Source organism: Canis lupus, chromosome 10 (assembly GCF_003254725.2).
Source record: "Canis lupus dingo isolate Sandy chromosome 10, ASM325472v2, whole genome shotgun sequence".
Classification (NCBI taxonomy): domain Eukaryota; kingdom Metazoa; phylum Chordata; class Mammalia; order Carnivora; family Canidae; genus Canis; species Canis lupus.
This window is the reverse complement of record NC_064252.1, coordinates 59,548,142-59,563,589: the sequence shown is the minus strand read 5'-3', so window position 1 is coordinate 59,563,589 and position 15,448 is coordinate 59,548,142. Positions and strand designations below refer to the sequence as shown.

Genomic DNA, 15,448 nt, shown 5'->3' with positions numbered 1-15,448 from the left:
GGCAGAGGGAGAAGCAGGCTCCATGCACCAGGAGCCCGATGTGGGATTTGATCCAGGGTCTCCAGGATCGCGCCCTGGGCCAAAGGCAGGCGCCAAACCGCTGCGCCACCCAGGGATCCCCTCTTTCAGTTTCTTAGAAGTTCTGTTGTTGCTTTTTAAAAATCTTGATTTGAAAAGTGTGATGCTACTCTTATTCTGTTTCCCATATATTATTTGGTCTCAGAAGCTATGAACTTTTTCTTTAAAGCCTGCATATTAAGGTACATTTCAGAGTGGATCATTAGGAGTCATTTCTCATGTGTTCAGTTCTTTTTATTATGTGAATTTCCAGAAAGTATACTTGGATTATAATTTAAAATATTCTGCTCTTTTGTTTTCCTTTCAGAGTCTCCAATTCTTTGTATATTGGATTTTCTTTACCTGTTTCCACTTCAGCCTCTTTTCCTTGATGGTTTTTAATTTTTTTTTCTCATTTGGTAACTTTCTAGCTTTTTGGGGGGTGGGAGGGCTTCTTAAGAAATTTTTAAAATTTTTTATTGGGAGTGGCACCTGGCTGGTACAGTCTGTAAAGGTCCAGCTCTTGGTTTTGGGTCAGGTCGTGATCTCAGGGTCATGGGATCAAGCCCTGTATTGGGCTCCGTGCTCAGCACAGAATCTACTTAGGCCTCTTTCCCTCTCCTTCTGCCCCTCCCCCTGCTCTCTCTCTCTCCTCCTTTCTCTCTCTAAAATCTTTTTTTTTTTTTAATTGGGGTAAAGTACACATAACTTTTGCCACTTTTAACCATTTTATTTGAAATAATCTCTACCCTCGACTTGAGGCTCAAACTCACAGCCCTGAGCTCAAGAGTCTACCACCTGAGTTACCCAGGTACCGTGCCTCTTAGGAAATTTTTATTTTACTCTATTCTTTGAGAACCTCTTAATTTATTCTTCTATTTTAATATCATTTTTTTCTGAACTAATTTTTTTCCTTATAATTTATGTTCTTTTTGAATTTCTGAATCTGAGTACGAATGCTATTAATGATAATATAATTCAGTATTATAATTTGTTTATGCCTTGTGTTTTTTGTTTGAATAGGTGATCACCAACTACAATTATTTTTGTTCTGATTTTTACTCATAGTAGGTTGGCATTGGTGAAAACAGTATCTTTTGAATTTGATTGTTGGCAGTAGTTTATAAGATTCCTAGTTTAAGAATACTTTCTTCTGGAGGTGAAGCAAAGTATAGCTTATTTAATGGATAATTTTTAAAGTAGTGCTGAGGGGGAGGAGTTGAGTGTTTTTATTTTGTTATGTAAAATCCTCAATTTCCCACTTTTACTTTTTCCTCCTAGCACCCAGTTTCCAAGGGATGTATTTACCTCCCTTTTTATCATCTTATGCTTGTGTATTTCTTTTCCAAGGTGAGCTTCTTGACTTTTGTATTTATATTAAGGCCCCTTCTTGCAGTCAGTGCTCTGATCTACCAAACTTTTTAATATTATCTTAACATTAGTTCAGTCCCCTCTTTTCTCTTCCATGTATTTTTTCTGAACCCCCTAGTTCTTTAAAAGGATTTGATATGGGAGCCCAACTGGAAACCACTGGAAAGTGGCTTATATTTCCTATAGATATTTTGAAGTTTATAGTGTTCTATTTTCTGATTTTGCTGGAGACATTTTTTTTTTTCAAGATTTTGTGTTATTTTTTAGAGAGAGATGGAGAGTGGGAGGAGAGGCAGAGGGATAGAATCTTATGCAGACTCCATGCTGAGCATGGAGCCTGATAAGGGGCTTGATCTGGTGACCCTGAGATTGTGACCTGAACTAAAACCAAGAGTTGGATGCTTAACTGACTGAGCCACTCAGGTGACCCTGTTTTAAATGTTCTTAATATTGATCTATTTAGGAGGATGTGTGGAGAGATTCAGATTTAGGCAACTGACAGTACTTTGTTCCCTGCAACCTGGAAGACTTGCTTCTTGAGAGCAATTAACATTTTTTTATATGCTTTAGCTAAAAAAAAAAAAAAAAAAAAAAAAACCCTAATTTTGGACATTTTATTGAATCAGAAAAGTATTATGGCATGTAACATGGCATTTGACCTTTTAAAATGGCTGGATTTTGCAAATAAGGGACTTTGGAATTTTATTCTTTCAGATAACAGATCAGTAGAGTAGTTTTACTATTTTTCATGTAAATTCTGAATTCCAGATTGTTCTTACACCTATGTGTGGGATGTCTATAAAGTTAGGTTAAAGTTACTACATAATACCTTCTAGTGCTTTAATGAAATAGTGAATTATTGTTACTTGACCTTTTGAAAAGGTCAGTAGTACATTTTGTTTCATTTTTTTAAAGGACATTTAAATGTAATGAAAGTCAGAACTGTAATATCATGAAAGTAAAGGTTATGGGGTACATTTAATTGTGTTCCTTTAGTTTTGAATCTGCTTTGAGGGAGCCTGTGTTAAAATTCTCATGGTGATTATTTTTCAAGAATTTTATTACTCTTTTTCATTTTATATTGTTGGAGTAAAAGATTATATTTCTGTTTGTCTTTTTCTGCTTACCTTTGCTCAGATCATGTGTATTATCCTATTTAAGATATAAAGTTTAAGCTGCTTACCTATTCACTTTCTCAAGAAAGTAAAACTGAATATATTTCTTAGAGAACAGTTCTTTCTTTAGACTCTTAAGTAAAATTTGGTCTATCTAAATGTATAGCTAGTGAATATTTAAATGTTAGTGATTTTATTTATTAGAGGTCCACAAATGTGGGAAAATTAAATACTCTGTTTTTTTGAAAATATTTCTCTCATGTTTGTATATTTGGATTGTGGAACTAAATGTATTTCCATTTTATTAAAACGAGGAAATGGAAAATATGAAGCCTGTAATGTATTATATATTCTTATTTTACACTGTGATTTTTTTCCTTCCACAGTCAAAGCAATTGAAAGAATTTCTTTTTTAATAAATTTATAAGAAATATTTGGATTTCTTTGTTTGCATTAATTTCTTAATATTTCTTGTGTTATCTGAGTTTGTTATCTCTTAAAAATCAAGCTTTATCTCTGTTTTGGTTTTCCAATGATTACAAAGTTGCTGACATTTTTATATTATTTTTCTTCAAATCAATATTCCATTGCATATATTTTAACAAATGTAAAGATTCTGATAAAGTTGATAACTTTTAGAAAACAAAGGAAAACATTACCTTTCCTATGTGATTTTTGTGTTTATCTTTTAATATTGTGAAAGATGAAAATTTGAGTGAATCTTTTCAATATTTTCCACAGGGACGTGATTTTCACCTTAAAATATTGTTGCCTGAAGATTTACAAATGAAGAATGCAAGGTGATATAGTGTTTTGTTATATACATGCATCCTTGTGGGATGGGCATTGAGTTAATCTGGTAAAAGCTTATTCTAACCATTAGAGTTTTGACTAGAGTCAACCAGAAACTTCTAATTTTTCCAAACCAGTGTACATTTGTAAATTATTTTTTCCTTGTGAAGTACTTTTCAAAGGTAACACAATAATTTTCTAATTTTTTTTCCTTTTAAAGCAATAAATAGCAATTGTGTAAGATATCTGTTGGTACAGACAGCCCATCAAGGAATGTTAAGAGATGAGACTGGGAATTAGGTAGTACCTAGAATCTCTTTTCTGCTCTTAAGCATCTTTGGGGGTGAAGTGGAGGAAGAATCCAAGACATTTATTAGTAGAATTGACAGGATTTTGTGACTGATTAGAAGTAGCAGAAATGAAAGAAAGAGGAGTGAAGCATGCTTTCTAGATTCCTGGCTCAGATCACTAAGCTAGAAAAGAGGTCACAGTGGAGAAATAGGAGAGCCATCATTTTAAGATATATTGGGTGTGAAATATCAAGAGGAGATGTTTAATGTATTGGCATGGAACTCAAGTCTAAGACATAGAAGTCACGGTAGGCATGGGATTTGGAGCTGTGAGTATGGATATTTTCTAGTGCCTGCATGTGTGGGGTGAAAAGAGAAAGCTAATATTTAAAGGATTTGAGAGTATACCAACATGTAAAGCACTGATAAATAGGAACTTGGAAGAAGGCTAAGAATTGAGCAAAGAAGTAAGAGGAAAATCTATATAGTTGTCGCTGAAGCCAAATAGAAGCTTAATGAGGAAATGGTTCATAGTGTTGAGTATTGCAGAGGGATTAGGTTAAATGAGGTTTCATGTAGTGGCAGAAGCCAGATTTTATTGGGTTTTGGAGTGCATGAGTAGAAAGTAAATGTAAACAATGTAAACTATGGTTGGCCCTTGAAGAACTTAGGGGTTGGGGGCATTGACCCCTCATACACTTGAAAATTTTACATGTAACTTTTGACTCTCCAGAAATTTAACAGCATGCTGTTGACCAGAAAAGCCTTACCAATACCATGAACAAATTGCTTTAACACTTGTATACTGTATGTTGTATGAATTATAGACTATTAAAGCAAACTAGAGAAAATGTTACTAAGAAAATCATAAGAGGAAACGTGTTTGCTTTACTGTATGTATATTTTATTGAAATAATCTGCAAGTGGACCTGTGTACTTCAAGCAGTATTATTGTTCAAGGATCAACTGTAGTTTAAAGAAAGGAGTGATAGACAAGGGTATGCAGCCAAGGAAGAGTTACAATGATCTTGTTTTTTTTAAATTGAGATTTGCTTGAACAAGTTGATATATTCCATTGGAAAATACTAGCAGAAAATAAGAGTATCCCAATAGTGTTGATTAATAAGTTAATATGACCAAGTTGGTGGCAAGGGATGGAAAGTACACTTGGAAAGGGAGTTTCCCCATGGGCAAATGGGGAAACTCTAATGAATGAACTACTTTGCCAGTAAGAGAGAAAATAGGGGTGGAAATGGGGGTTAGCATAGCAAAAATGGAAGAGTCCTTGTGGTCTGAAAGGGCTATAATTGGGGGAATCTAAGAGGGGCATCCTACTTTAGATAAGGAAAAGCAATTTTTAGAAGAGTTAGTTACCTAAGCAATATTGTAGCACAGCTGAGGTGAGCCAGTGGATAGATGAACACTAAGTATATCTTTTACGTTAGTCTTGAATGTGAAGATTATATTGCTACATATGCCTTCTCAGATACAAGCTCAGTATATTATGATCAAAACTACTGGTTTATTTAACTAACCTTAGAGAAGAATCTAGTTCAATGGAAAATTTTGCTTTGGATATGTTAAAAAAGAAAGATTTACTGTTTGCATGTCATTTACTGATCGTAGTTATTTATAGTTTGAAATAAAAGTAGTACCGACAGTTTGAAGACAAGACTTTCAACAGTATCAGTGGTAAAAATTTTATTAGCTTGTCAGAATTATATTTGTCATTCTTTTCTATGTATGTGCATGTTAGTGTTAGCATACAAATAAGTCTTTTCCTTTTAATTCTGAACAGTAAACAAACCATTTTGTTCTATTAAAATTTTAGGTTATTATGTAGTTGGCAACTGAAAACAATACTTAATGGATACCATCAAATAGTGCAACAGGTAAGTTCTTTAAAAGGTTTATTTTAAGCAGGGATATGAAATTACTAAATTAACTCTTTTTAGTGGACAACTTGTAGAATGTTGTAACAGACTGGTTTAGTAGTTGCTGAATTTTATAGGTTTTATCTCGCTCAAATATTTTAAGGATCCATGCATTATTTAAAATCTTTTCTGTCTGGGAATCCTCAGCACATTTCTAGGTAGCATTTGTCCTGAAACTGATTTCCATCCTGGAGAATTTAGGATCTTCAAATGTAGTCAATCACCCTTATCCATATCTATCACTTTTTGAGTGATTTATTTTTTCCTGCTGAGACTGAATAGGGGTAGTAAGAAGAAATCCAGGACTCATTATGGAATTGTAGAGTATCTGTGGGGAAGTTAGGAATGTAGTTCTACATTAGTAACAGAAAAGGTGTTGTGGAGCTCACTTAGGATCATGTATACATACTTAATGAGCCTAGTTGTAAATATAGCACAAGTGAATAAATAGGCAGGATTAATTTTTTTTAATAACTGGAAGTTTTTCATCACCTTCATCCATTTCACCCCTGCTCCAATGTAGTTATTCTTAAAGTTTAGGTTCTTCTACCTGAAAATTTCTTTACAAATTAGAAAAACTTAAAAAAAAATCAGTTACTTAAGAAACCAAAAGTAATAAAATGCCTCTTGTAGAAAAATAAATGTAAGTAGAACTGCATTTCTTTCAATGCTTTTATTCATTTGTATGTTTTCCTGATTTCATATATTTTTTCTATCTTAAAAGCAGGTTATTATCTATGATAACTGACAATGACAGTCACTCACATAAAGCATTACTGAACCACAAAGAAATATAGGAGATAAACTATTTGATTTGTAGAATATAGGCTGTCATTGCTGGCAGCATAATTACTGTAGTTTTTTAAGGGGATGTTTAAATTATTTCTTGTTTTCTCTCCACTGCCTCCTCCTTATCCACTGTGACTATTTATATTGTATACTAGAGTTTAAGAAATGAATCTACTGAGATATTTAAATAGCCTGGAAAAAACTTGTTAATAAAGACTAAGTATAATAATATCTATAACTGTTTTACTCTATCAGTTCACCAAGAGGGTTCCTAGAGAAAGTCCCAATTACTTATTAATCTCTTTCCTGCCCTCCAGTTGGTCATATAGAACCCAGAGTTAGTATTACTAATTCTTTCTGTGTATTGTTTTTAAGTTCAGTAAATATGGGTCGGGGATCAGCAATCTTTTTCTGTGAATGGCTAGATAGTAAACTTTTCAGGCTTTGGTAGTTGGCTCTGTCACAAGTCCTTAACTTGTAGAGCCAAGGCAGCCATAAGTGGTAAATGAATGGATATGGCTGCGTTTCAATACATCTTTATTTACAGAAATAGGTATTGGTTTGGATTTAGCCTCTAGGCTGTAGTTCACAAAAATCTAATATAATTTATTGCTCATTACTAGTAAGCTAAGCAGGGAAAATATAGAAGATGGGAAAGTCAAATTTGTTTTACAGACTTGCCCACCCAAAACTATGTTAAGATGTGATTCATATGTCTCATGCATTGTTGAAATATCTTAGATTATTATTTTCTTCATCTAAAAGAGGGAACAAATTCACAGATTAGCTTTGTTCAGAACTGTGTGTTGGTAGTGCAGCAGCATTATCACAAAAAGTAACAAAAATACAATGTTTTGATTTCAACCAGAGAAGTGATGTAGAGTTTCATCTAATAAAAAATATGTTACACTTGAGAATTTTCTTTGCTTTCTTTATTCTATGGTTATTTTAAAAATCAAAGATTTCTAGGAAAGGGAATTATAACTCTTAAATATTTATTCAACTTTAGAAGTTCTTTTCTTTTTGCTTTTTTATTCTGATGGTTTTATCTTGTTTAAAGATTGACTCCTCTTGAATTAATATGGGTTAGTTATGAAAAGACAAAATCGACAATTGTATATAATTTTTAAGGTCAAGGGAAAAAATTAAAAATATGATATTGATAATTTATCACTTTTAGATTTTTTAATTGCATAGATATGCCTAATTTTTATGTTTTACGTTCTTTCCTCTTCACCTCATACCATCTTTTTTTTTTTTTTTTTTTTTTTTTTTTTTTTAATGATGTAGTTTGGTAGATTTGCTAAACTGACCAGTGGTCAGTGCTGAAGGAACAAAGGAGTATGTGAAATTTTAAAAGATTTTAAGTACATTCAGTATAACTCATCAAAATAGATTTGAGGGCTTCAATTATTCTTTCAAAATGAAATTGGTGAGTGTAGTAGGGATGGTAGCTAATATTTCAATTTCTGATATTTTTTTTTCACGTTCACATGAACCTGTATCTCATTTGAATTTCAGTGTATGGAATATTCATTGTAAAAGTGAAATTAATTACAAATGTTTTGATCTAGAGAATGCAGCACTCTCCTGATTTAATGAGCTTTATGATGGAGTTGAAGATGGTTTTGGTAAGAATTTGCTTTCTAATACTGTTATATTCTGTAAGTCTTGATTTTCTTTTCTAAATTCCTGCGAAAACTTAACATGATTAGACTTTAAAACGTCTCAACTTCTAGTCACTTAATGTTTCATTTTCCTGTGTGCGTAAATGTGGATGATGCTTTTTTTGAATTCCATGAGGAACAGAACTGTGTATAGGAACCAAATTGATTTTGTCAAACTGAGTGCGCTTAACACTATTCTTGGACAGGTGGTGAAATAAAATGTACTCCTAGTCAGTCAGAATTTTAACATCTATGGTGAGATTAGGTAGCCACAATTAAAGATCTAATACAGTATATAAAAATTTTGTATGTAGCTGCAGATTTCTGAAGAACTTGTTAGACTTCATTACATACATACAGTTATATATAATAGACTATTCAGTTTGTCAATTATGCATAAAATACTTGAATTTTTAGTTTGTCCTATAGACTTTGTGTTTAAGAAATTTTTTATTCAAGTTTTCATCATAAACAGAAGAGGGAAGACTGTATAGTCAAACCTATAGGCCCGTGACCTAACTTCAACATTTTGCCATTTTTTTCTTCCCCTACTCTTTAAGGAGAAAAGGACTAGAGTTGTTTTTTTTGTTTTGTTTTTTTGTTTTGTTTTGTTTTTGTTTTTGTTTTAGATTTATTTACTTGAGAGAGAGAGAGTGTGTGCATGCATGAGGGGAGAGTGGAGAGAGGCAGAAGGAGAGAATCCTCAAGCAGGACTTCCTGCTGATTGTGGAGCCAGCCAATGGTCTCAGTCCCAGGACCCTGAGATCAAGACCTGAGCTGAAACCCAAGAGTTGGACTCCTACCAGAATGAGCCCCAGACTAGAGTACTTTTAAGGAAATTGTGGACATTGTATCCATCTCTCAATGAATGTGTTGGTGTATACTTGTAACAGCTAAGTGTCATTTTGTTTTATTTTGGTTTTAAATATGCTATTATAACCCTGACAAAGTTAGTGATAATTTTTTTGGCTTCTTTGTTTGTATTTGTATGTAAACAAGGTCCATATGTTATATGTTGATATGTCTCCTAAGTCTTTTAATTTCTAACAGTGCTTCATCTTTCCTGTACTTTTTTTTTTTTTTTAAACTCTACAAGTTAAATAAACTAGATTATGTGTCCTATAACATTTCTTGCATTTTGGATTTGGCTTATTAGATACTCATGGTATCTTTTAACATATTTTTCTACCTTTTTTGTGATCTAGTCTCAGCAGAGTGGGTTCATTTCTTCTGGTAAGAATACTTTGTGTTGTGTACTTTATTGCATGAGGAGGCACATGGTATCTGATAGTTCTTCTCTTAGTAGAGTTAAGATTGGCCAATAGGCTTTAGATCCATCAAATATAAAGTTTCTTATCAGCTATCACCTAAGATTTTAGTATACAATGATAATCATTGCCTACACTCACTATTTCATTAGAGGTATCAAATGGTGATTTTTAAAATTCCATTCGCTATATTTATTGTCTGGAGATACATTATTATCTGGAGAACAACTTCCCTTCATCAGTTATTTGGTTAATTTTGAGGTATAGCTCATAGTGGAGAAATAGGTTAAGTGCTTGTTTCTTTTCCTTTTTTAAAAAAATCAATTTTTAGAGTAATGAGTTAGTGCCTAGCAACTGTCAAAGTGAAATAATGATTTTTTTTAGTATCATTATGAACTCATGGGTTTTTATATATTGATTTTAATCCATTGCAATCACTATACCTTTTGATGCTTAAATTTTGTATCATTTTTAGTCAGTGTATGCCTCTTTATATTGGCTCCTTAGTTCTTCTAACACAGCCAAAACTTTGCTTTCTGACACAAGTTGCCCCAGTTTAATTTACTCATCCTTTTGAAGAACTATAATTTTACTTCTCCAAAGAGCCATGGTTTCTTTGTAGGAAATGGTGTTTAGATGCCACCGATCTGGAAACTGGAGTGTTTATTGCTATTATTGCTAGGCCTTTTCAGTGAACAGAGTTAGGAAAAAATAATATTTAGAAAGAGTAATTTATCATGAGTTTATATTGATATTTCCAATTCAAATTTGGTATTATAACATTTTTACTTTGATTTTAATGCTTGTATTTTACTCTGAAAATCTTGGTTTCTAATATTAACATAATTATTTATTATGTTGTACTTGTTATGGTTTCTTATGCTTTTCCTGTATCTCTATATTTGTTTGACAAAATTATAGTACCAATATATTGCTACTAACAACTGAAAGCAGTTTTTTTTTTTTGTAGTTCTTTTTGAGTTATTTATTCTTAGCAGTAGCTGCCACATACAAAGAGCTTAGCTGCTTAAGTTGTTCTGAGTCCTTTTTTTAATCCTTATAACAACACTCTGAGGTCGGGCTTTGGTAAAATGTTTGACTTTAAACTCTTTATTCTGATCCCAATTTCTAAAGTTTGAATTCTGACTTACAAATTTGCAAACCCTAACTAATTAGAATTATCAAAATTGATTATAAATTTCATCAAAGGCCAGATTTCATGATAAGCTTTAAAAAGGTAAGGTGAAGAAGTAAAGCATATTTTGAGTTACCCTTGGCATTGCAAAAAAGTTAGAAAATAATTTTATCTTTTTATCATACTTTTCATAAGCTATGCAAATAAAAGGGCTCAGGAACCGGAGTAAAACTATATATACCATGTCCCATTAAGCTCTTATTACTAGCAAACTTTATTAGGTTGTAAGAACAGATTTATTGGTCATTTAATTTTGAAGAAATACTCTTTAGTTTAAAATAAAATATTGACATTGATTTCTAAGAATATTCTATTTAGTGTTAAGTTTTTTAGTAACTAGATGGAAATGAGACCGCCAAGGCAAGCGAGGGTCCAAGAACAGATTTTATTGCAGGCACCCTCGGGCGAGGTTCCACGACTCACGGGGGGAAGAGAGTGAGTCGAGGAAGGTCTCGCCAAGACAAGGTGGTAGGGGGTTTACATAACGTTGTAAGGCAGAACGGTTTCCTATTGGTTGGCTCATATGCAAAGGAAGGATTGCAATCCAACCAGTCAGAGTGACCCTCACTATGCAAAGGAAGGATTGCAATTCGACCAGTCAAAGGTGACTTCCTCCTCTGGGGTTTGAAGGGCATTGGGTTCGGTTGGGGAAGTCCAAAGGAGAGGTGTAAGGGTCTGCTCAAGCTGTCAGCAGGTCATTGGTCCATTGGCGTCCCAAGTGGAGGTGGTGACAGGAACCTCAGCCATTTTGGCGTATCCGCCATCTTGAGGAGTTTCCTTTCCCGCCTGACCCCAACATTTAGTACCTTTGTTACTTCATTTCTGAATAAAATGACATGCTGTATTTTAGCTTTCTAAAGAAATTGACAGAATTTGTGATACTATTGCACATTTATGAACAGTGTACTTAAAGAGAGTGAGAGAAAATTATATTGGTTTATTTGTTGGGCTGTCTTGTCAGTAACAGGGTTCCTGTAATGTAATCCTCAATGAAAGAATTGAGGATGATGTCCAAATGAAATCAGTAGTTTTTGAACCTTTTCAGGAAATTTGGTAAATCTTCACAGTTTCTTAGTAATTACTAGGCATATAGTAAGAGTTCAGTATATATTTGATAAATGAACAATTACCTGTATTTTATTTACTTATTTATTTATTTTTGAAGATTTATTTATTTGAGAGGACATGCATATGCGAGCAAGGAGAGGGGCTGAGGGAGAGGGAAAGAGAGAGAATCACAAGCAGACTCCAAGCTGAGAGCAAAGCCCAATGCATGGTGGCTTGATCCCAGGACCCTGCGAGCATGACCTGAGCTGAAATCAAGAGACGAATGCTTAACTGACTGAACCACCCAGGCGCCCCACAATTACCTGTATTTTAAGAGAACTCTGATGTGTTTTTGTTTGTTTGTTTTTAAGATTTTATTTATTCATGAGAGACACAGAGAGAGAGAGGCAGTGACATAGGCAAAGGGAGAAGCAGGTTCCATGCAGGGAGCCCGATGTGGGAATCGATCCAGGGACTCCAGGATCACGCCCTGGGCTGAAGGCAGGTGCTAAACCACTGAGCCACCCAGGCGTCCCGGGTCAGGTTTTTTTGAAACTCCTATTTAGGGCTTAGTCACTGCATAGCTAAGGTGTTAAAACTAGGAAATGATAAAATTAGGACTTAGAACCTTTGTAAAACTTTAAAACCTTTGTTCTATCTACTATGTATCTTGCCCTTTCTCCACAAAGAATGCTTTGATTCTTTGCCTTTGCCTTTTTTCCTGCTATGGCTTTGGAATAGGAGTAACTTGTCTGACCCAAGGTAGAAGGTAGAGTTTACAAAGTTCATAAAGCTAGAATTAAAAGACTTTATTGTTATTCAAATTTATTTTTACATTCCGTGTATGTGGATAGGAGTATTTAATATTTCTGGATTTACAAAAAGTTCAAAAGAATTCCTGAAGCTGTTTTATATATAAGTATAGGAACTATACTGACTTATTTTTTAATAACAGGATAATCTTAATAGTAAAAATTTATTTTTCTGGACCATATGGCAAATTACAGATAGCATTAGGTATTTAGTTTTATTTAAAAAGCAGTATACTCCTTGTCTTTTAGGAACTTACCTTCTAATTAAATCCAAATTGACATTTTGGGCCTTAGAAACCTGCTTTCATAGTTGTTTTTATCCTAAGCAGATTTAGAAGGTAGTTTCAGTTAATAGTCTTGATTTTGAAATACTGTTTTGTAAAATCTATTCTTTCTAGTATTACCTAAATTTAATAGTATCCTATTCTTGTTTTAAAATTAAAAAGTGTAAGGACTAATATATTAAAAATATGCTTAAAGAAATAGAACTTACACCTCTTTTTAGGGCTACAGTTAATATTTATAATTTTTATACTTGTTCTCATCTGGTTTTACTATTTACTGTGTTTGACTTTTTTATTTCTTTATTTTTTTATCTCTTTTGATAAAACAGTCCATATGAACATGTGTAATTTGCAGATACATTTATTTTTACTTTCCAAATAAGGTATTTGTCTAGGTTAGCACCTTTGAAGTAATTGGTAATACTCAGCCTCAGCAATTCTAGTGATGTTTGTATTGCTTGTAAAAAAAAAAAAAAAAAAAATGTTAGGGGTTTTTTTTGGAGTAGGGGGCAGGGTACATAAACCATCTTGAAGATATAGGTGGGTCTTGCAGGAAAAGGAACTGTGATCTAGCCACATAGATGAAAAAACACTTAACCTGGTCTGGGAGTAATACAGAATGTAAGCCAGTGAAAGAAAGTAGCAGATGAGTATTTACTGTGGTAATAAAGGGGTTTTACTTATAAAAGTGTGATTCATAACTGTATACATATAGATCTGTCTAAACAATGTACTTAAGAGTTCAGGCTTTTCTTAAAGATATATGTTTCTTTATATCAAAGTTTTTCCACAGGAACAGAAAAATATTCATAAAGCTTTGAAGATATTTTTAGACTCTTGTCATCTCTGATAGGCATAATAGTCTAGGAAAATACTAAAATCTGAAGTTTTAATGGTATAATAATTGGCATTTTCATATAATAATTTTCAATACAGTCCTTTAACTTTTTTGTCTTTATATAAGAAGGGGAATGATTCAGATGGAATTTCTATAAAAATAATGGACACTTTTAGTGAGGCACAAAGGAGATTATGAAGTTGTTTTGTAATCAGATAGTAGCAATTTACTATCTAGCATTCCACAGCAGATCAAGTTTGTTTTCTTTTAAACAGGAAGTTGCTTTAAAGAATAAACAAGAGCTGTATGCACCACCTCCTCCTCCCCAGTTCTACTCAAGCCTTATGGAAGAAATAGGAACTCTTGGTTGGGATAAGTATGTCTATTTTAAAATGTTTCAGAAATGTCTTTTTTTCTTTCCACATTTCAATTTATTTGCAGTTTTAGCAGTTTATTTTATACCTGTTTTTAGTCAGTGTTTCATTATAATTAGAACTTAATTATAGTAACATTTATTGTGGGTATGAATTAAAGGGATATCATCATTAAGTGATCTGCAAGGTAAAATACTAAATGTAATTTGGAAAAAGATAACTTTTATTTATGCAGTAAGATGTTACCACATTTTTACTGAACATAAACATGTTATTTAGTTTTATTGAGGTATAATTGATAAATAAGATTATAATATTTTTAACATGTGCAATGTGATGATTTGATTTACACATGTACATTGTGGAAGGAGTCCCATAACTCATTAACATATCCATTACTTCAAATACTTTTTTTTCCTGATGTTCTTGCGACTATTATGGAAGGGAGACCTTTAGGAACTTCTGACTGCCATTTTTACTGACATGACTCCATGTATTTACTGCCATTTTCACTGATATCATGCTGTATGTTTACTGTTTTTCTTACGGGTTTTGTGTTTGTTTTTTTTTTTCCTCTTTATCTGCCCTTATTTGAATTAATCAAGAATTAAGTTGTTATATACATTCTCTTAGAATTACCTTGGAATTAGAATTCTCTTAGAATTACAACATATGTATAGTAAAATATATATTTGTACTTTTACCAATTTTCTTATAAAGGGAGGATCTAAAACTCCTTAATGTATTTTTTAACCTGTACCTGTCGTGTTATTGTTATCATGCATTTTATCCTATATTAGAATTGGCAAGAAGAATTTGTATATAATTTGTGTATATATGAAATTATATATAAATATTTCTGTGTGTATATATATATGTATAAATTTCTCCCAGTGTTCTTTTATTTTTTAAAAGATTTTATATATTTGAGAGAGAGTGTACATGCACATAAGTGGGGAGGGGCAGAAGGAGAGAGAGAAGCAGGACCCTGGGATCATGAGCTGAGCCAAAGGCAGATAACTGAGCCACCCCGGCACCCCTCTAATTAATAACTTCATGCATTTCTATCTTTCTGTCTGGAATCTTTTTCTTCCTGACTAAAGAATTTCTTTTAATATTTTCTTTGAGATATAATTGACATATACTAGTTTCAAGTGTGCAACATAGTGATTCTATATATATATATATATATATATATATATATATTATGAAATGATCACCATAAGGCAAGCTAATCTCCATCATCACACATACTTACACACTTTTTTGTCTTATGATGTGAGCTTTCAAGATTTCCTCTTTCAGCAACTTCCAGTTATATAGTTTTATTAATTATAGTCATTATGGTATACATTACATAACTGGAAGTCTGTAGCTTTTGACCCCTTCACTCATTTCACCTCTGCCTCTGGAAACCACCAATATGTTCTCTGTATCTGTGAATTCATTTCTTTTTCTTTATTCTGCATATTAATGAGATCATATTGTGTTTCTTTCTCTTATTTGTCTTACTTAGTGTAATGCCCTCAAGGTCTATCCATATTGTCACAATAGGAGCATGTCCCTTGTTATGGCTAAATATCTCATTGTATATTTGGTGGATGGGTGTGTGTGT

At 32.8% G+C, this 15,448-nt stretch overlaps 1 protein-coding gene across 9 annotated transcripts in view; it reads left to right on the top strand.

Annotated features, from left to right (window-relative positions):
- The window catches only part of FANCL (FA complementation group L), a 370,306-nt gene that overhangs the window by 271,927 nt on the left and 82,931 nt on the right, over nucleotides 1–15,448 (top strand). For 6 of the 9 annotated variants that reach the window (XM_025467824.3, XM_049115550.1, XM_049115548.1 and 3 more), the window contains 4 exons: nucleotides 3,285–3,343; nucleotides 5,457–5,517; nucleotides 7,923–7,979; nucleotides 13,735–13,835. In XM_025467824.3, the coding sequence (XP_025323609.1) occupies nucleotides 3,330–3,343; nucleotides 5,457–5,517; nucleotides 7,923–7,979; nucleotides 13,735–13,835 (233 nt within the window). In that variant the 5' untranslated portion in view covers nucleotides 3,285–3,329. Of the gene's footprint in view, nucleotides 1–1,338; nucleotides 1,408–3,284; nucleotides 3,344–5,456; nucleotides 5,518–7,922; nucleotides 7,980–13,734; nucleotides 13,836–15,448 lie in introns of all 9 variants that reach the window. The other 3 variants (XM_025467798.3, XM_025467787.3, XM_025467806.3) reach the window with 1 other exon arrangement.